We start from the raw sequence: 22,713 nt of genomic DNA, 5'->3' as shown, positions 1-22,713 counted from the left end.
GTGGATTTGTAGATAATTGCTACTATACTGTATAAAGCTACAACATGTATTTGACAAGTTAGCACATCCAAGAGAAAGATTACAGCTCAAGTACATTTTTGAATATTTAAAAAATCATAGGTATACAATTCAATACTACCCATCTGTAAGAATTTCAGGGACTTCCCAGTACAGTGGTTAAGACTCTGTGCTTCCACTGCAGGGGGCACAGGTTTGATCACTGGTTGTGGAACTAAGATTTCACATGCTGCATGCACTGCGGCCAAAAAAAGAAAAAACTTTCAGCATAAAAGTGACAAAGATATATAAACAAATGACTTTATATAAAACTGGCCATTGTATGCACTTGACCCAAAGGCATGAATTCCTGTGTTAAGGTGTATGTATTCAATTTAATATTTTCCCTGGCATCTACAAATTTTTGCTTCCTTTATGCCAATAGTTATCAATCTGATTAATGTACTGGGGATCCAGTACAGTCCAAGTAAATTTCATTCAAGAGAACAGCATGAGAAATTGGCACCAAAATCATTTCAGGTTTATATATAAGTAAGATTTATAAAACCTTTAAAAATTACAGAAAAAATTCTGGAAGAAAACACAGCTTGGACTCTATTTGCAGGTAAACTCCAGGAAAAGGAGGCAATTTCTGTTCACTGCTCTACTCCTAGTGTAGGAACACTGCCTTGGCACATAGAAGGCACTCACAACTGTTGAAATGAGGTAAAATATGCATAACATCTCCATTAACCTTAGCAAGGGGTAAAAAATCTTCAAGTCACAATATGCACAGAAGGTAAGTTGTAAAATATTTTTTATTGTAAAAACAGAGTCAATAGAGGTTGACAACATAAATGTTATCTCAGAACATTTCCCCTTGGTTCCTGAATTTGCTAGGTTCCTATGTACGAGCAAGTCTCCATTAGCACTTCTCAGATTTCATGGTCCTTTTTGGATATGTTTATTGATTATATGTAAATATTGCTTAGAAACAAAAGTCCATATGATATTAAAACAAAACAAAACAAAAAACCTGTTGTGCCTTTCTTTCACATTTCCTACGGGGAGATCTATATATCTCAGGTGCTTTCACAATTTAAAAGTAAAGTTAGTGCCTTAACCAAACCAAAGAATCCTCCATCACAAGTTATTAAATCAAACTTCTCATGACATTTGCAATATATCCAGATTTAAAGATTTTAAAAGAATTTAGAATTTAAAACAAACTTCAGACTGATTTTTCATATTTGAAAGACTACAGTTATTTGCAGCATACAAATGGAGAGAGTAGTGCAAAATGCATCAAGTTTTATATGATAAATATACTTTCAACCTAATGGCTGCCTCAAAAGCAAAGAGTGAAAAATTACCTCTTCTTAAAAGCAATCTAGACTGACTCAATAAAGTTCACAATTCAGAAAGATCAATTGCTACTCTACTTCCATAGATTGCAAAATGATTTCAGAAACAGATTAAACATACAACTTTTACAAAAATAGAAATATTGTTTGGGATTTTACAAAACTTTATAAAATATAACACTATATTTGTAAATTCAAGATAGTTTCACACTGAAATAGAAAATACTTCCACAGATAAGAAGTCTAGTCAAACTTAACTGGTCTCTCTTGACCATTCTCATACATTATTTCTTCCAAATCTTCAACCTAAGTAGATCTGTGCTCTAGCATGAGATTTTTTTTAAAAGAGATTGTTTCATTTCAAGAAGTTGTATAAGATTTTTCATTCTAGAAACAATGTTAAAGCAGATGAATTTATACCTAAAAATATGTCTTACTAAAAGTAGCAATAATGCAATGACGATTTGTATTTGATAAATTTCAAATCAAATTCCCCAGGATGACAATTATAATTTGGTACCTACAAAAAGTAAAAATATACAGTAATCACAACTATTTTATGGAAAAATATTATTCATACAGAATAAAGAAACTCTAAATTTAGTTATTTGTAGCTGTCAAATGAGAAGTATTTTCTAATTACACCCATTTATAACATTCATTTTACACCTCAAAGAGCACCAGTGTATTTTTAAAACAAACTAAAACGTGAGAAGGTGGGGCTTATTACACGCAACAGTGCTATTATGATAAGGCACCACCTGGTATATGAAAAAGCTAAACCAAGTATTTCTAAAGCACGTATTTCTGTTACTGGTGTCTTAGCCTTTAGATAGGATGGTTAGAAAAAAGCTAATAACATTATTAACTGACCACATCACACTCCTTTTTCCATCATTCTTTGCTTTTAGTTTTTCCATATAACAGAACATATAATAAACAACAGTACATATGTTAAATAAACATCTTTTCCCAACCATTCAAGAAAATAGTCTAGAATTAAAACAAGAATAAGAAACCAAAACTTTATCCGATATGTTCGCAACAGTCTATCCCTGTAGAAGAATAGGGAGCTGGGGGAGGTGAGGAGAGAGTGGCGGCGGCAGCTGGGGCTGGGTGTGGTGACGGGACCTATTTTCTATAGAATATATTGAGGCACATAGGTTATAAGTTTCTCAGGCAAATTCATGGCTAGAGCAAAATGGACAGAAAGCTCAGGATTTTACATTCCCCCCAGAGCTGATTTCTCAGACAGTCACATCCGATTAAATATTTCAAAATATGCCTTTAGTCACTGCTATCATCATCGTCATCGTCGTCAGATACATCATTTAAAGGAGACTTCAATGACCGACTATAAGAGTCCGATCTAGTAGGCTGGCACGTGGCCATGTCCCCAGTAGAAAGCAGGTCATAGCAGAAGTCACAAATCCTCACAGGCTTAGAGGACTGGCTGGGAAGAAGAAATCTCTTTTCAGAGCAGGGCCCACAGACAACAAAACCACATTTGCGGCAGTGGTGACGACGATTAACAGGTGTGAATTTTGCTTTCTGACAACGCATACATACAGTCGCCTCAGAGTCAGGAACCCAGACAGCAGCATGTTCATTACTGGGTGTCTTCCCACTTTTGGAGAGCAAATCAGTAACACATTTATTTATGTGATTCATCCATTCCGATTTCTCAGTGGCAGTGGCAGCATAAACTGCAAACGATTTAGTTGGTGTCTTGATCAGCCATCCATTCCTCAAGTCTCCCTCATCTTTAATAGAATCAATTGTGACATTCTCCAGGGGAATAATATGTTGTTTGTTATATTTTTTCTTCTGGATGACAATATTGCCATATACAAGAATATCATTAAATAAGAAAAACTGCCTTGCTTTAGGCTTTTTTCTGCACAACTTAGTCAATACTCCTTCTCCAATAAGAACCCGTCCAGGTATAGTTAAGGGTTGGCCAGCTGCCCCAAAACAGTTTTCTACTATATTTATACGTCTAGTATTTGCTTCACTGTTTGCCAAGCGATCCACCATCTTTTGCTAATAGCCTTAAAAAAGAGAGAGAGAGAAATTAGCACACAGAAATTATAAATTCATAAGTTAAAAAAATTATACAATCTAAACTTAATCTAACAAATCATTACTTCTACCCAAAGGCAAAATTCCCCAATTGTTTCTAAGATAATCACTAAGTATACCAAAAGAGCTAACGTCTCCCAATTTTTATAATCATCAAAAACACTTATTAACCATCTCCATATAGTATCATTAGCAGGTATTTATAAAAGTATAAACTTCTTACAGACATAAAACAACAAATAATTAGAAAATGAATATAAGCCATCAGCTTCATGAAATTTAATCTCAGAGGGATTCTGAACAAGAGGGCCAAATATTATCTAAAAGAAACAACTATGATTTTTCCAGTAGCCTCTATTACCATTGCGCTAAAAGCCTCAACCCTCTCACCTGGATTACCACAATGGTTTACCAACACATCTCACCACCTTAAGTCTTGCCCCTTAAATCAATCCTCAGGCAGTGACCTCTCAAATGCAAATCTGACCATACCATTACTAAAAATTATTCCCCTTAACCTATAAAATACAGAATCTTTAACATGGCATTTAAGGCCCTTCATTATCTGGTTCTTGCTTATCTTCCCAGACTCATCGTAAGTCACTCTTTACCTCAAATGTTATGTTCTAAGAAAACCCTACCACTTGTAGTCCATTTCAACCATACATATCTTCTCTCATGCTCTTGTATCCTTTACTATTTACTATCCTCAGCTAACTCTTATCATCCTTCAAGACTCAGTTGAGTTTATCATACCTACTCCAAGAAGTCTTCCTTAACCTCTGTTAGACTAAACACCTTCCTCTGTGTTCTTCACATTCCCTGTACCTTCTGGACTCACTCTTACCAAAGGATTGAAATCTGTCTTCTCCATAGGCTGCGATGGAACCTAAAAGGCAGAGACCATCTGATATCTATCTTTGAAACGCACATTGTCTGGCATAGTAAAAGTGCTCAAAAATGCTGACAAGAACATCTTGGCAATGTGCAAAAACCCCACATTAATCTAGTCTTAAATGATCGAAGATTTAATCTCTAGATCCAATACTGACTTCACTCAAGTCCCAGAGTTGTGCCTATTTCAGACCACTAACCTAACAATACCATACTATAACCAAATCATATTAGAAAGGAGAGGAGCATTTGAAGAGTAAGAGCATAGGTTAAGTTCCAGTATTCAGCTCACAAACTGATGATACTGGCCTCCATTATAGAAAGGATACAACAATTCTGATTATTCCTGAATTCTGTCTCTCCCCTAATCCTGGGTCCTTATAAAGTCCTCTTGCCTTCCACAAGGGTGGACTCTGCCCTGAAAGTTGTTCCCAAAAATTAATATGATAACACATGGCTCCAAAGTGTGATGGCCTCTCTTTCTAATTAGGTCAAATCTGCCAGCCAATTAAAAAGTCTACTGCCCTGTGCACAACTGCATCACAGAAGAGAAAATTTAAAAAGTAAACATGAAAAGAGGCTCAACCTCATTCATAATTAAATAAATGAATAAAACATTAGGATATGTTTTCACTCATCAGATTAACAAAAATTTTTAAAATTTCTTAAGATGCAGTAATACTGAGGATATAGGGAAACAGGTACCCTCATACACTACAGAAAATATGTGTACCCACTGATCCAGGCACTTGAAAGATATGTACAAGTATATTTAACGCAGCACTGTTTGTAACAGAAAAAAACATTGGAAAAGCTCCATATGTTCATCAACAGGAACTGGTTGAACAATTTATGATACACCCTTAATAATATGCTAGATATCTGTTAAGAATGTGATAGATCTAAATACAGTGATATGGAAAAATGCTCAAAATATTGATATCTAAGTGAGGAGAGTTGAACATAATGATCTCATTTTTGTTTCATATATATACCAAATTTCATCAAATCTAAGATGCTATTGATTTTAAGACACAGGCTCATTTTATGTGCTACTGAGAAAGAAAAATGCTGCCAATTAAATCATGGCAAACTCTTGATTATACGACATCCCAATTTTAGAGACATAAAATATAGTAAAACATGTTCCTCTTTAGACTCAATGAAATATGGTATAAGCGCATAATATTAGATACTAGTAAGTATGTAAAATTAGAAAACTATATACCATAATATCAAGAATGGTTATTTACCTCTGGGAGGTACAATTATGGATAATTTTTCATACTTTACACGATAGTCAAACATTCAACAAGTGTTTGTTAGGCACTGATCTGGGTACAGGAAAAAATAATAAACAACACAGGCAAGGTCCCTGCTCTTCAAGGCTTACATCCTAGTTGGGGAGGAGGCAAAGAGAAAAAAATCGAGACCCAAGTAATAATTAACATTGTAATTTTTTAAAGTGATTTTTAAAAAAATCCACTGGGACTACTCAGTCTACTCAGACTGGATGGTCAGGGTATCTAAAGTGGTATCTTTTCAGCTGTTAGGGCAGAACTAGATATGCATACATGAGGGACGAGGATGAGGGAGAATATTCCAGACAAAAGGAATAACTACAAAGGTCCTAAGGCAAGAAAGAGGTTGGCACCTGTGGAAAACTGAAAGTACCTATTTATTCCCACCTGACTCAATTACTGATTCTACTCATTATGCAGTTATTAATCAGCTCATATGCAATGCAAACAGGTTTCCTATTATTGCTACTACTGGAATTAATACCACCACAAATTTGTGCAGTGCTCTTCACATTTATTATCTTCTGATTTTAACTGTCTCAAACTGCTGTGAAGTTTTTATCTCCCAAAGAATCATCTAGTAATATTAGCTGAAATGTGAGCTGAAGGAGAAACTAAGGCACAAATAGAGAGATTCAGGCAAAACAGCCTGGAATTAACTCTACTCACTGGGAGCCCAAGCAAGAGCTGAGCACTTCACATATATTACTGTATCTCCTACCCAGGGCAACCTTATGATAGATATGCACTATTAGCTCCAGTTTACAGATGAGCAAACTGACATAAAGGAGTTAAGTACCATGCCCAAGGCTGTCACAGAACTGAGGCTCAAAGCTGATTCCTCCGTGCTGTTACCAGCGTATTATGGCACACTGATTATTCCTTAAGGCTCCACTGACTCTATATATAAGAACTAAGAAAGCTATTGCTAACCTCTGGACCTTCACCGCAAACCTTAAAAATACTGAAGATAAAAGAATACTAATTTGAGCAAATAACCTGAAAGAATAGGTCATCATGATTTATGTAGCCAGTCTTCTGATAATGTTTCACTGTCCAAATTTTGCAATATATTAAGCCCGAATCCCTGTTCATAAATCTTTCCCCCTTTTTAAGTATGATGCAACAAAAGTGAAGTTTGGGGCATTAACTGGTATTTGGCTGGAGCAAATAGCTTTCAAAGTTTGACAGTGATGCTGACAAGAAATATATTTCATACTGCAATGTTACAAACAATATACAATTCTACGAATGACGTATTCTAGCATCTTCATTTATTTTAATGATAGTTGCAGCCCACTGGATTGACTTCAGCAAAGGATTGTGACCTATATTTGAACATCAGTGAGCACAAAAAACTTAAGGCCTTTGGCCTTAAGCAATCCTTTCCATTATCCCTGCTGGTCCTAAAATGTTTTCAGTATGTGTCTGACAAGAAAAAGAAAGGAAGCACTGATTTTGAAACCCCAGGAATATACAAATGCCCCCCCCACCACACACACACACACACACACACACACACACACACACGAGAAAGAGATGGAGGGGGCACAACAGGGAGGGGCTGAGAGAAGGGAGATTATCAAAAATGAAATCAAAGTACCACCATTAGCTGGATTACTTCCACATACCCCAAAGCAAGGCTCTTAATAAACTGGATTTAAGGCATTACCCTTTAGCCCAGGGCCTAAAAAGGACCCTTTACCTTCCTCCAAAGCCCAAATCCAAATCTACTCCCTGTACAGTGAGGTGTCCCAAGCAGTAAGAACTCTCAAAGACTTCTGTGAGAGTATTAGAATACAAGAATACCCGGGCTAGCCAAGGGTGAGTCTCTGGCATACCTGCATGAAAAGAAGCAGAAGACAACTATAAAATGAGGCCCAACTGGACTTCTGTCTACTTTTCTTAGGAAGGAATATCAGTGAATAGAGTAAGAGTTAGAAAGAATGCTTCCCCATCTTCTGGCAGAGATGACTTCTTTAGGATAGATTCCAAGAAGTAAAATTACTGAGTCAAAAGGCACTAATGTTTAAAGCTCTTACTACCTTTTACAAAATTTCCATTCTGAAAGGTAACACCAGTTTACCAAGTAGCACAATGACTATATCCATCCCATATTGTTTCACACAGAATATTTTCCTTTAAAAATTTCAGCAAATAGAGTAGATTTTTTTTAAATGGTATCTCATTTTATTCATTTTTTACTTCTCTTTTATTCATTATGTTTATTCATTCAATAACTTTATTGAACACCTTCTAAACACCAGACATTATCCTTTTCCTCTCAGAGCTCAGAGTATAGTGGAGGAGAAAGACAATAAGTAAGTAAACCAATAGGTGATTCCAAAAGGTGAAGTGCAATGAAGGAAATCAGCAGTGTGCCAAGACATAGGGAAAAACACATCTACTGAGAAGTTCAAAAAGACTTCACTGAGGTGGTGCTACACACTGGGTCTTAAAGGATGAGGAGTCAGCCTTGCAAAGGAACTAATTCTATGGACAAAGGTCCTAAAACAGAAAAGAACAGTACTTTCAATTTAACTGAATATTGTATTTCATAGCTACCTCGTGAGACCAGCTACTTTCTAATGTGTTTACTAACTTGTATTTCTACACTCATATATTTAGGTTATTAATCTATAAGAGTATATTACACATAAAGTCTATTAATCCATTTATTTCATTGCTTTTCCTAGATATTAAGCTGTAATTTTGTTTATGGTATTTGACACAAAGGGAGTTTTATTTGTTAAGTAGTTACACTTACAGATATTTTCCTTTGTGATTTTTTTTCGCAATGACTGACTCCAAAGCTTCTCTTATCCAGATATCGGATGCACCTATTTATTATTCTCTATGGTTTATATTTTACATTTAATTCTTTTATCCACCTTAAATTTATTCTATCATAGGTAAAAACCCTTTTTCCTTTTCAAATATTTGCATTCTAAAGGAGCTAACTGCTCCAGAATCACCAAATACTGTGTGACCTCAGATTTCCTCACTTATAAATGGAAATAATAATAGCAGCTATATCAGGGGAGGATTAAATGAGATAATGCATACAAAATGTTCAGCAAGTAGTCAACATGTGGTAGCTATTATTTACTGGTATTAATAATCTAATCTACTGCTTTATGACACTATTATATTAAAGTTTTATATAGTATTATAACACTGCTTCTGGGCTGTCTGGTCTAATCCATTAACCTGTTTTATAATTCTTTTGTCAGTACCATGCACCTGGTAAAACTAGTCTAGACTATTTCCCATTACTTAACCTTCTAAATGTTTTACCTAATCTCTTCTGCTTATTTGTCCAGATAACATCTACTTAGAACAGTGGTTCCCAACCTTAGCTGCCTGGAACCACAGGAGAACTCTTAACCTTTAGTATACTATAAAAAAATAGCCATCCCAATTTACTCTCTGAGTCCAAAATACCCTTTTTATTTACTTTTAATATTTTAAGCCATTTTATAACTAATATACAGAAATAAGAATAAACGAATAGTAAAAAACAATAACTTTAAGAACAATATAAAAATTGAAACGTAGCAAATTTCATATTCTACATTTCTGTTATTGAAGGTATGTAGATACAAAAGTATAGTATCCTTTAAATGTAACTAACTGCTCATAAGTTGTCATGCATGAATCTATAATATTTCCATTTCTATTTTTAGGAATATTGTTTACTAATTAATTCTGAGTTTGAGAAACTCATCTAGAAAATCATCAACTGAAGGCTCATTGTCTGAGATTTCACTTATAATGTTTCACCATCATTATTAGTTTAAGTGTTGCTGTTTCTTTGCACTCACCCTCTGACTTGTCTAATAGTTCTGAAACGTCTAGCTTTGCTCATTTTTTTCTGTCATTAGATGAAAAATGAAAATCTAAATTCTCAAATATGCTAAATGAAAGCTTAAAATAAACAAAAAGACTAAAGATATCTCCAAACTGCTTTCGTATCTTTTTGAAAGATGATGCAATACTTTGGTTAATGTAATAATAAAACTGAAAAATGGTGCAATAGTGGTGATTTATTTTATCACTGCATCATCCTTCCAGGCAATTACATCACTTCTGTTTTCTTCTTTTTGGTTAAATAATTCCTAAGATAATAAAATAGTAAAATGCTTCAAGATATAGGAAAAACAAGATCGCTCACTAAAATCCTATAATATATCTTAGATTTACACATGTCCAATGAACCCATATGGTAATAACAAGCTATGTTTTTAATTTGTAAATTTCTTTTGTTTTGAAAATCTCTAAGAAATAATAAAATTTACAAAATATCAATCACTACAAATAATTAGAACTGCTTAAAATATCAATAGAAACTCAAAATACAAAACTGAGACCAATAGGTTGTGATGATAGATATTAACGGTTAAGAAATACTGATATCTAGATCCCTCCCCCCAGGATGTTCTGATTTTACTGGTCTGGCCTGGATACTGGGACACTTTAAAGTTCCTCAGGTAATTACACTGCGCAGCTAAGGCTTAGAACCATTTCCAATTACAATAAATAAGTGAAAAAAACAGAGACCAAATCCACTGAAATTTTGGTGAATTCATATTACACTTGTAATGTTCCTAGCAGGTTGATACACTATCTCTTCCCAAGGTTTTAAATCTTGTTTAATGGCCCAGTAATTTTGTACATTTCTTCTCACAAGTTTGTTACATTACTTAGATTCTCAAGTATCTCATACGTTTTGCTGCTATTTTGAATCTAGTCTCTTTTCCACATTATATTTTCTAATTCATTACTACTACTAAGAAAACTTCTAATATATCTGTTAGTTTCATACCACATCCAGACACTTCAGAGAACTCTACACATGCAACAGTTTTCCAACTGATTTCCTGTCTTCTTTTCCAACAAATGGTGTCTGGCAGCCTTAATTCATAGTTTAAAATGTAAGAACCACAGGAAAAGCATACCAAAAACAAAACAAAGAAACCCTCTTAACTTTTATAAAGACAGCTTTATATACCAATTTTAAAAAATTAAACCATCCAAGTTTCAAGTTATCTCCTTCACAACTGTAGACAAGAATTACATTTGCATCGTCCAAGTTCCACACTAGTCTTTTGGTAACATCTTGTTTCTAAAGTTAGTATGTTTTTCAATGGAGTGTCTACCACCTGTTAAAAATGTAATACTAGAAGAGGCAAAAACTCTTTTTTAAAAAAAGAGTCAGAATGCTATTTACAATTGAGAAGAGAGCCCAACTGTCACAGAATACTATGGCCCAGTTCTTCTTACTGAAAACCAATACTTCTATCTCATCCCTGCAGGTGAGTTTAAAACAAAAAAATCACCTAATTAATTTCTTACACGTACCCAAGACATCTGATATCAGTGAGCTTCAGTATTCAACTGTGCATTATAACGGAAAAAACAATAAACTATGAACCAAAAGACCTGGATTCTAATCTCAGCTCTGGTACTAAATAAGAGATTTCATACAAGCTACCTAACTGCTCTACACACACACAACCACACACACAACCACACACACACACACACACACACACACACACACACACACACACACACCAGCTACCACCTTGAATAAAATAATCTGCAACGTCCTTTCTTGTCTTTAAAATAAGAGATTTCATACAAGCTACCTAACTGCTCTACACACACACACACACACACACACACACACACACACACACACATGCACACCAGCTACCACCTTGAATAAAATACTCTGCAAAGCCCTTTCTTGTCTTTAAAATAATGAACTCCGATAGTAGATGGGCCACACTTCTGGTTTACTAAGACTAAAAATTTATTTTTAATCAAACTTTTGACTATATCTTAATATCAATTGAGATTTTAAAATCTGTGTTACTGCTGAATTAAGACTATAGAAACTGTAAAAGGAAAAGGAGAGACAAAGAGGAAAGTGGGGAAAGAAGAGATTTTTTTAAAAAGCAGCAAGAAACTATCAGAGGTACATCCTCCCAGGGCAAATGTGTAGGTATTAGAACAAACTACCCCTCTCTCTCCTAATGCACCTAAGTCAAATAAACAATTATTCTAGGCACCTACCATATGCGAAGGACAGAGCAGTTTTTACTTTCAAAAGTTCTATAATCTAGTAAGCATAATAATAATCAGGAAATTCTAAAGATTTTCAATAAAATACTAGGATAATAAAGCAAAGAAGAAATACTTGAACATTTAGCAAATTAAATTTGGAATTTTAGTAAATTTTACTGATTCTATCAATAAGAAGAGACAGTTTTTCCCTCCCCTTTCCACTAGCATTTCTGCCGCTATGGCAAACCAATTATACAATATGTATTGCAGAAATTGGTACTGATTAAGGAAACATTCATTTCTTAGATAAGAAAAAAGAAAGGAACAATCTTTTATATTAATTTTAAATTCATAAAGGTGGATTGATAAGAACTGAAACTTCTAAACTTTGAATCACATTTACAGAGAGCCATAGTAATTTGTTTTAAATCTCTTGTAAGCACTAAATTTGCCTATTACTGAAAAGTAGACTCAAATGCACTATACTACAGGCTTAACCAAGAAAGGAAAAAGAAAAAGCATTTACTCAACACCTACACGTGCTAGGCACGTCCACATTTTTCTATTTCATTTAATAATCTCTATTTTGTTAAAATGGATAATCATATCCATTTTACAAAAAAGTAAATTGAGTCATGGACTAGTTAAGGAATTTTCCCAGTCACACAAGCCAGTTTTTGTAAAAAATGCATGTTCTTTCCATTATACTTAGCTACCTTCAGAAATAAATATTCCAGAAATATTTCACTCATGTGGACCTTATTATTTGGAGAAAGCCATTGATGACACAAAAATCTTAAAACACATGGTAATAAGTAGAACGTATGCTGAAAATAATTCTTCAAACACTAAAAGAAAGTGAAAAGTAAAGTATGACTAATTTAGGGTATCAGTAAATGCAGTTTCAAATAGGTTAGGCTTGATAAACTCACCATGGTATACAAAGAATGACTAAGCCACAGTTGAAGATTTTTAAAAATTAATTTAGAAAACCAGAACAGTCACATTGGGAGTTAAAAAAAGGTCTTTAGAAAGGGAAATACGAACCTCAAACTTGAAACAAGTCCTCTAGTCTTTAGCATTTAAACCATACCACACAAGGCAAGATTAATATTCTTTAAGTACAGCTATGCTCAGGTAACTCTCTATTCAACAACCAAAGGTTCCCTGGCCAACTGGATTAATTCCAAAATCCTTAACCTGGTATTCAAAGCCCTACAGTCAAGCCCCAGCCTGCCCAGTCTATCTTTTCAGTTTTACCTCTTTCTGTATGTTCTCTTTGTTATAGTCAAACCAGGCTACTAGCTATTCCCAGGTTATGCTCTGAGCTTCCTCTCCTCTACCTGAGCTCAATATGTCCTTCCCCACTTGCTGTTCTGAAATCTTACCAGTCAGTTCAGTAACCTCATAGGCACATATTGTTTACCTTTAAATCCTCATACCATTTTACCTGTACCATTTATGGCACTTATATTCTATTACGTTGTTTTTTTGTTTGTTTGTTTTTTGGCTGCGTTGGGTCTTCGTTGCTACACACGGGCTTTTTCTAGTTGGAGGCTACCCTTCGTTGTGGTACACAGGCTTCTCATTGCGGTGGCTTCTCTTGTTGTGGAGCACAGGCTCTAGGCGCGTGGGCTTCAGTAGTTGTGGCACGCAGGCTTCAGTAGTTGTGGCTCATGGGCTCTAGAGCGCAGGCTCAGTAGCTGTGGCACATGGGCTTAGTTGCTCTGCAGCACGTGGGATCTTCCTGGACCAGGGCTCAAACCTGTGTCCCCTGCATTGGCAGGCGGATTCTTAACCACTGTGCCACCAGGGAAGCCCTCTATTATGTTCTATAAAGACTTGTATACCTGCTTATTTCCAACAGATTTGGAGGTTCCTGAAAAAAAGATCATTTCCTACAACTTCGTATTCCCAATAGCACCTACAAAATTGCTTGCATATACATGCCATCACTGTGCACTGAGCAGTTAAATGCAGCAGCAGCTTCCTGACCTAGAGTTTTATGAAAATCAAAGACTTCATTTTTGACATCCATAGTACTAATTTTCACACAAAACAGGAACCACACCCTTCACTAGGCCCACAGAGTTTTAATTTACAAGCAAATGTTCTCGTCTATTTAACTACAGTATCTAACTGTGAATTCTAAGTATTGAGCATAGCAGATCCTGTTTTTAAAATCTCAATCTCAAGATAATATATAAAAATGATTTCTTCTCTTGCCGAAAAGCACAGCTGTTTAGTTAGCAAATAAAAAATGATGGTGTATGCGTATTTTCATCATCAACAATATTCAGATAAAAAACTTCATCATTTCAAAAAGTATTTGTACAGGGGCAGCTGTACAGTGCTGACAGCTGTTAAATCATTGTATAATATTTGAAAAATAAAGCTGGTACCCATCACATCCCTAACAAATTTTCTTTAGTATTTTTCAAAGCAGTTACAATCTACTCACTACATTCAAGACTTTATGCTTTGTGTTAAAGGGAAAACAAGAATGAACCAGACACTGGGAATTAAGACATGTTCCCACAAGGTTTTAATAAAAAGCATAATGAAATAAATACTATAATAAAAACGTTAAAGCGGTAAGGAAGAATGCAGCAGTTGAACACTTGAAACAGGTTCTGAAAAATACACTGAAAAAAACACTGAAAACAGGTTGTGAACTTCAAGAGGCAAAAACATGATACGTAAAGGCATAAAGCTCTGCAAGTAAAAATGTGTTTTTAAAAAGTTACATGTACAGCTGCAGAAGAGGCTGGAGAAGAGATATTTAGTAGAAAACCGGGAGAAAAAAATAAGACAAGAGATCTTCTTGGTTCCTGAGAGTTCTTTTTGAAGCTCTGGGAAGGAGTGGCCTGATTTGATCTGGATTCTTCTAAGATAACTGTGGAAACAGTGAAAGATTTCAGGAGGGAGAGACTGAAAGGACCCAGTTGAAACATTATTGCAAAAGTAAAAGGGAAAGTTGATGAGAGTCTGAAGTTTGCAACAGGAAAAGAAAGAATCGGTAATGTTCAGGATTGCCATAACTAAACTAGACGTGGAAGAGTAAAATTGAAATTAAATCCCTGGGTTTTTAGTCTAAGCAATATTGAAGCTAGTAAAATCAATAATTTTCAATGAATTTCAAGTAGCAAACATTTACTGACTACTTACTCTGTACAAAGATACAAGTACTCAAATCAACAATCTTTGTGAAGGAGGACAGCCATATACCCAAGTTTATATACACAAGTAAATATAATTCATGTATTATACATTAGGGTTTGTTTCTATAGGAAAGAGGATAATGGAAGTAACTGATAAGGAAGGAAACACAAAACAAAACAAGAAAGTGTTTGGTACTCATATAGTATGCTATGAACTGAGGAATATGATTACCTCAATCTGTGCACTCAAAATCTAAAGGAGCAGAGGAGAAACAAACCAAAAACATAATTTTTTTTTTAACTAAAAGAAATAAAAAGGACTTCCCTGGTGGCGCAGTGGTTGGGAGTCCGTCTGCCGATGCAGGGGACACGGGTTCGTGCCCCGGTCCGGGAGGATCCCACATGCCGTGGAGCGGCTGGGCCCATGAGCCATGGCTGCTGAGCCTGCGCATCCGGAGCCTGTGCTCCGCAACGGGAGAGGCCACAACAGTGAGAGGCCCACGTACCGCAAAAACAAACAAAAAAAATAATAAGTAAAAATAAAAATAAAAACAGTGATGAAAGCTTAGACCAAAGAGTGTAGTTGGGAGGTTAATTTTGACCAGGGGGAATATTTAGGAACAACTCTTAAATGACTAGAAATTCAAGCTGGGCCTTAGAGCAAAAGTAGCAGGTCAAATTATTTAGGGGAGAGGGAGAGAGATAGGGGATGATGGTGTACAAATACAATATATTCCCCAGAGAGGAAATAATTGAGTCCAGGCTGAAGGAGGTAGGGCCTGGAGAATGTATAGTGGTAAACTAGAAACCTGGCAAGATAGGGAAGAGCCAAAATGCAGAGGAAAGTAAGCATCACACTGAACAGTTTAGACTTTATTGTATAGGCAATAGGAAGACCAAGGAAAATAGGAAATAGGAAACTATTAATAAGTACACAGAAGGAGAACACAGGATGAACTGGAGAGACTACCAAAGAAGCAAAACTGAAGGCAAAAAAAGCAGGAGCGTATTACAGTAGTCTCTAGTGAGAGGTAACAAAAGCCCAAGCCACAAATTTGACAGCAGAAATAAAAAGGGGAAGATGGAAGTAAGAGAGATTACTGAGGTAAGGCAGAAAGGATTTAGGAACCAACTGAATGGGTTTGAAAGTGACTATAAGACTTCAAAGGTTTAAGCATAATCCATTGGGGAGATCAGATGCTAGTTTTGTTTCAGGAGGGAAGAAATAAGTCTGGGACATACTTATCTTGAAGTACCTTCAAGGTATCCACAAGACAAACATCTGTCAGACAAACAGAAACCCCAAGAAGAGCAGGGAGCTCCAGGACAGAAAGAGATTTCGGAGTTATCTGTGAAGAGATGATCACTGATGCTGTGGAAGAGAGCAGAGGGCAGAGGACTAAAGTTTGGGGAATGCCTAGTTTAGAAAGCAGGAGAAGAGAAAACGGGAGACAAGAAAGCACAAAGCACCTTTTCAACATGCTTTCACATGTCTCACAAGTCTCAGAGACTAAATGACCTCATTGTGCCAAAAGGTCACAATAAGCAGTGAAACGTGGGGAAAATATCGAGGACTGAAGGTAATGTACAGTAATATTTCAGAAAGCACTGCCCTTTGACCCTGGAATTTTTAATCACAGAAATTTATCCTGAGAAACAAACTCTTGGGGTTGTGTGGAAGGGAGGCTGTACTGTAAAGTTTTCCTTCTGGCATCAACTCTAATAGTGACAAACAGAACTTAAATTTCTAGCCCTAGAGAGGAATGGCTAAATATAACATTAAAAAAAGCCAAATACCATAAAAGAAAACATTTTACCACGTAAAAATTTTAAACTTCAACACTAAGAGAAAAAAGTCTTAAAGTTAAAGAAAATTAGTTGCACAATATGACAAAGGGTCAACATTTTTAACATATAAAGGGCTCCTGTAAATCAATGAGATAAAAGGAAAATATCCCAAAAGAAAAATGGGTAAGATACAAATGGCAATTTCCAAAGGGACAAATGAAAATGACCAGTAAATGGAAAAATGTTGGCTCTCAGTGCTAATCAAAGAAATAAAAGTTAAATTAATCAAAGAAATAAAATTTAAATTAAGTATTAATCACCTCTGTAAGATGTGGAAAAAATAAGCACTCATATTCTTGAAACTATACACTGGAATAACTTTTCTAAATGCCATTTTTGGCAATATAATCACTTTAAAAAGTTTACACAACAATTCTACTTCCAAGAATATACGCAAAAAATAATTAGACCAGTGTACAGAGTTGTTCACATGAAGACGTTCACTGTAGCTTTGTCTATAATGTTGGAAAGTCAGAATCAATCTAAATGTTCAACAACAGGACATTAGGGAAGCAAATTAGGGCATATCCATATAATGAATTTTTAGATAGCTTTTTGGAGAACGCAGATTAATATTTAATGTGGAAAACTGTTAAATAAGGCAATTTATTAAATAAAAGCTTCTAAACAGCACATGCAATATAAAAAAAATTTTTTTTTCAAGTCTGGAAAAACACCCACCAAAAATTTAGTACTGGTTATCTCTAAGTACTAGGATGAAATAATTTGATATTGCCTAATTATTTTATATTGAACACATTCTCTCATAGACAAAGAAAAAAGTTTTTAAATTAACAAAATGCAAAGAATGTTTAGAAAAATATAATAAACACAAAGTTACAGATATAATTAATAAAAATATAACCAAAGAATACAAAAATCTTTTTTATTTTTTTCCCCAACCACTGTTTAAATGAAACAAGTATAAAGAATTAAGGATAGTTCCGCTTATGGAAATGGAAAGGAAAAAGGGATTTTAAAAGTTGATGCAAAGAAGAAAACAGAAGATTCACATCATAAAATCCATAGAAGGAAGCAAGGTCATCTGTTAAGAGTCAAGCATTTCAAGACTGGGGTTAGCAACCTAAGAGTGAAAAGGCAATAGAGAAAATGAGTCAACTTTGGGATGAGAAAAGATTAGAAAGGAACTAGTACACAGGCAGCTGGAAAACAAATATTTAACAGTCACCGTAGATGTGACTTTTTTCAGGAGTGCTAGGCAGGGACCAAAGTAGAAAAAGTAAAAGGTGATATTTACAAGTTGAGAACTGACCAACTGGTCAGAACTATAGAGTTCAGGACTGGAAAAAAAAAAAAACGAGAAAACTAACCGCGTGGGAGGGACTGCAGGTGACGATGAGAACAAAAAGCTGGTTCATCAGGTATGATGGAAAACAGGCCCTTGAATCACTCTGGTCACAGATTAAGACCTGAGGTCTAAATGATGATAAGGTTAAATAACACAGGCATCCATGTAGGTTGTTAATGTACAGTGGAGACGGTCGCCACCGGACTTAGTGAACTGTAGTTCCAAATGTGGCCTTTCTGGTCTGAAATGAAGGTAACTGTTACTTTAACTTCTGTGCACGTCACTTTCCTCTAATGTAAATTCATTCTTTCTAACCTGACAGGAATTTGGCTGGCACTTAACCTCTCTAAAACTGGCAAAGCTACCTATGCTTTGACTGCAGACGCAGTAACTGTGACTGATTTGTGCAAGGGTGGGGTTCAGAAGCTCCTCAAGGAATTCTAATGTGCACCAAAGTTGAGAACTGAAGTACGAATTTCTAGAGGGTGCTTCCCTTTTAAAATTCTCTAATTCACTGCCACTCTGTTCACTTGCTAGTTAACTTATTAAATAACCTGCACCAGGCACTTCCACAAACATCCTAGTAAATCTTCACAACTCTGTTAGGCAAATACTTCTGTGTCCATTTCACAAGTGAGCCCAGTGAAGCTTAAAGAAGTGAAGTGACTTGTTCAAGAGTCACAAGCTAGAATGGAGCAGACCTAGAATTCAGGTTTGGTTTGCTTTGGTTCCAATCCACCCTACATACAACTTACTTTCTCTAGCACTCACAGCAACTACTTGAATGCCTTCTATATTCTCTTCCCAGGACCTCCCAAACTGAGCACAGTTTGTGGTTTATGGAGTGATTGGAGAGAAAGTTATGGGGGCAGGTAATTAACCCTAAATTCTACAGTAATTTCATTACAGAATTACAGAACGCCACCTAGTTTAAGTTTTGCAACTTAAAACAGCACTGTGAGAGTATATCTACAAAGTCTATTTTATTAAGCCAGCATACACCTTGCTATTAAGCATGCAGCTGGTGGTACAAAGCTGGTTCTCAAAGATAAACTTATCAACAGGAAAGCAATTGTTATATGTTTTCCAATAAGCAAGACATTCTAAAACAAAATTCTAAGACAATTCTAGCAAAACAATAATTGGTAGAGAAATGAGAGTTGCTCTATCAAAGAGCTTATAAATGTATAAATATGACCTTCAATATTTTCAGGCATTAACTCTATTTCCATTCAGTGCAAATACTAAATATAGTTGCACTTTAAAAGTATGATTATTATCCTTTTGTTGACCCACAGCTGCTGCTTTTTTGTTGATTATACTTCAGTCCATTATCTACTTGGAAATTTCATAACATTCAAGTTCTGTATCCCCAGTCCAAAACTAACTGAGTTACCAAGGTAAATCCCCCCCCCTCGCAAAAACAATTAGAGGAGATTTAACTACTTATGCCCATGGAAAGTGCAATTTAACAAGAAATTCATTAAGTCCATTTACAAGAAACATGTGTATTCACCCATTCAAAGCTTTCCTGAACATCTGCTATATTCTTGGGACAGTGGGGATGAAGAGGCAAGTTAGACCTCATGTAATGCCTGCTGTCAAGGAGGTGCCATGACAGATAAATGTTATATTTACTGAGATGCAATGAGATAATAAGTGAATTATTCTTGGGGAAAAGGGGGAGGTGGGATAAGGAGAACAGGGCAAAAAAGCTTCAAAGAGTATATGCTCAAGTGAATATTTTTAAGATGAAAAATTTCCTTGTAAATCAGGAAATTTCCTAGGAAATACTCTAGGAAATATATATGCTGAGGAACTAAATTAAAATCAGAAAGAGCAGCTAAGACAGAGGAACCAAGGTAGACACAGACTGCACCACAGGAATGAGTTATGTATCCTGCAAAGTTATGCTATTAAAAAAAATGAGAAGGCGTCAGTCATAAGACCTCAGTTAAATACCAGCTTGGCTGCTAGATTTGTGAAGTTAGTTAAATCACCTCATTCTCGGTAACTCTTACATCCAGAAAAATAAATATGTATAATGGCAATTACCTGACAATGAAGCAAAAAAAAAAAAAAAAAAACCCTAAGAAAATTAGCAATCTGAGAAGAAGCTATATTTTTACCTATAGTTCAAGAATAGAAATTCTCCAAGACATGTTGAATGGTTTATCTTATTTGTGGTTAAGAGTGCTTTCAGTACAATTAACAGAATTTGGAAGCTCAGATGCCTTTATTAAAACTAGTAATTTACATTCATTTACTAGAGTGATTCAAGCTGAATCTTTTTTGATGCCTTCCTTGGTCAGTACACCAGTTTTATTTTTTGAGGCGATTACATGTGCTTTCCAAATAAGTAACTTAATACCATTCGCCTCCAACGCTGTGAGGACCCGAAACGATTTAAAATAGAAGCCTTCGTTAATACTGAATTAACCTCAGGACCCCATGAGCTACCAGAGTACAGAAAAATGTAAATGCTCCAAACCAGGCAGGCATGCACCTTTAAGGAACTAAAGTGAAGGAAAAAACTTCGCAATGTCAAGATCACTTCACCTTATTCCTAAGAGAACACATGCCTTTAAGTCTCTCAGTGAACGTTCGTGTCTGCCTTACTGAATTTTTTTCAGTAATGTACTAAAACACAACAAAGAAGGTATTTATCAGCTTACATACTTTGTGAGTCTATGAATTACAGAGAAGGGCTTGGTTATCTGTAACCTTAATACCACCCATTATTCCCACCGCACACTCACAACTTATTGCTACAACGTACTAAGAGCGCGCAGGGGTATTCAAGACACATGAAGAGCAAGCTCTCGGCCTTCAATAAAAATTTTAAAGGAAAATTAAATTCGTCAAAAGACCATACGACTTTAAAAGACTCCAAATAAGTAAGGCGTTAGAGCCAGCGCTTCTATCACAGCAAATTCTGCGGTGCCATTTTTTGCCCGAAATCACATAAAAATATGTTGTTCAAGTTACAACATCCCTGATGCCCAGACCCTGAAAACTTTTTGGATAGAAAGATGCTGGCACCCTAAGACGCCGGTGGCCACGACTGGACCCCAGTCCTCACGCCTCACTTCTCGCCCGACCTCGGGGCCCCCTTCGCGCGTCTGCCCGGCCCCCTCCCCGCGGCCCCGCGGACTGGACGAGCACCGGCGCGGCCCTGCTGGCTGCCCTCAAGCTCGGCGGGCGGGCGCGGCTCCCCCACCGCGAGGGGAGCGGCCCGGGAGCGCCCCGTTTCTCACAGACCCCAACATGGCGTCGGTCGCCGCCGCCCGAGACGACGACACCTCCCCGCGCCGCCGACGGCCCGGGGACCGCGGTGGGAAGCGCCCAGAAAGTTTCGCTTCTCCTCTCCCGGCCCGCCAGGGACCGCCGGACAACCAACCCGGGCTTCACCTACCCGGCCGGGCGCAGAAGGCGGCTGCAGAGAAGGTCCAACTCCTCCTTGTCCCGGGCGCCGGGCGCAGACTCTGCTCGCTCCCCGTCCCAGCCTCCCAGGGTGTGCAGCCAGCGGCCCCGCGCAGCCGGCGTGATCCGGACTCAGGTGACCCTCCCGCCCCTCCAGTCGAAACCCACAACGGCCGCCAGAGCTGGCCTCTCCCCTGCGCGCGCACGGGCGCGCCGCCACCCACACGCCAGGCGCGAGCGCGGGCACGAGCACTCCCACACCGCTCGCTCTCCGCCCTTTCTTGCCTGTTCCCTCGCCCCGCCCGGGCGGCCCCGCGCGACGTGCTCGAGGGGGCGGGGCCACCGTGGAGGCCACACCCACCTGGGCAGCCGGGGCGTGGGGTTGGTTCCTCCGCGCCGAGTGGGGTCGTGGGTCCTAGAGCTGACTGGGTGCACGTGGGACCTCTTACCTGGGTTACCTCGCGCGGGCAAGCCCTATAGAAAGGATTGTTCATCTCACCAAGAAGGTCCTAGCGAAGCTGGAAGAATGGAAGGAAAGCTGGGCCCCCTCTCCCCCCCACCACCGAACGGGCCTCCGCGGGGAATTCAAGAACTTCCCGCAGCCGGGAAATAAAACCTTTGGATTTAAAGCGTCGGGGCAGACATTTGTTTGCTACTCCCACTGAGCACGGCGTTCCTTCCCCGTCACATCTTCCACTTGCTTTCCCTAAAAACCCTACCACTTGAAACGGAGCTGCGGCTGCAACACATGCCCCACGTACTCTGCACAGCCTTTTAAGTGATGCCTTTATTCCCGGACTTAGAACCCCGGTCTTTCCAAAACTTTTCTCTGACTCCGCAAGCCTCATCTACCTACTTCACACACCTGGAAACAGTAATGATAGTATATAAGGTTAAACCTGCTCTTCATTTATACCACAGCTAAGCGCGCTGGTGGGTACGTGGAGAGATATTAAAGACGCCTAAAGTAGACAAGGAATGGTGGGGGGAGGGGACAGCATATTCATTTCAAGCAAAAAGTGTATAGGCGGAAATTAGATTTGGGTAAATTTTCTTTCCCATTGATCTATTATTTCAAGATTTTGAAATAATACTTTTTTTTTTTTTTTTTTTTTTTTAACCTTTGATTGTTCTTGAATTAGAGCCTCCAGCACCCACCTAGGGAACATAAGCAGGTCTCGGTTCCAAGCAACTTTCTTTTGGTCTGGTATTCTACCCCCACCAGGTCTGCAGCCTCCCGTCTTCCCCTGGTCAGTATCTCA

The 22,713-nt window shown here is 37.4% G+C and overlaps 1 protein-coding gene across 3 annotated transcripts; it reads right to left on the bottom strand.

Annotated features, from left to right (window-relative positions):
* Positions 1-797: 797 nt before the first annotated feature.
* Positions 798-21,746, bottom strand: PLEKHF2 (pleckstrin homology and FYVE domain containing 2). 3 transcript variants are annotated; one of them, XR_010837457.1, is made up of 3 exons: positions 21,444-21,746; positions 4,200-4,332; positions 798-3,412 (listed from the first exon to the last, which is right to left on the bottom strand). XR_010837457.1 is itself a non-coding variant. In XM_059042910.2 (2 exons), the coding sequence occupies exon 2, from the start codon at positions 3,396-3,398 to the stop codon at positions 2,649-2,651; it is 750 nt and encodes a 249-aa protein (XP_058898893.1). In that variant the 5' UTR covers positions 3,399-3,412; positions 21,444-21,533; the 3' UTR covers positions 798-2,648. The 3 variants fall into 3 exon arrangements, 2 of the variants coding, with proteins under 2 accessions (XP_058898893.1, XP_066873403.1); XM_059042910.2 differs by lacking the exon at positions 4,200-4,332 and having other exon boundaries at positions 21,444-21,533; XM_067017302.1 differs by lacking the exon at positions 21,444-21,746 and having other exon boundaries at positions 4,200-4,287.
* Positions 21,747-22,713: the final 967 nt, after the last annotated feature.

This window comes from Kogia breviceps, chromosome 17 (assembly GCF_026419965.1).
Source record: "Kogia breviceps isolate mKogBre1 chromosome 17, mKogBre1 haplotype 1, whole genome shotgun sequence".
In the NCBI taxonomy this organism is placed as follows: Eukaryota; Metazoa; Chordata; class Mammalia; order Artiodactyla; family Physeteridae; genus Kogia; species Kogia breviceps.
The sequence above is the reverse complement of the archived record's forward strand: the minus strand, read 5'-3'. Positions and strand labels throughout refer to the sequence as shown.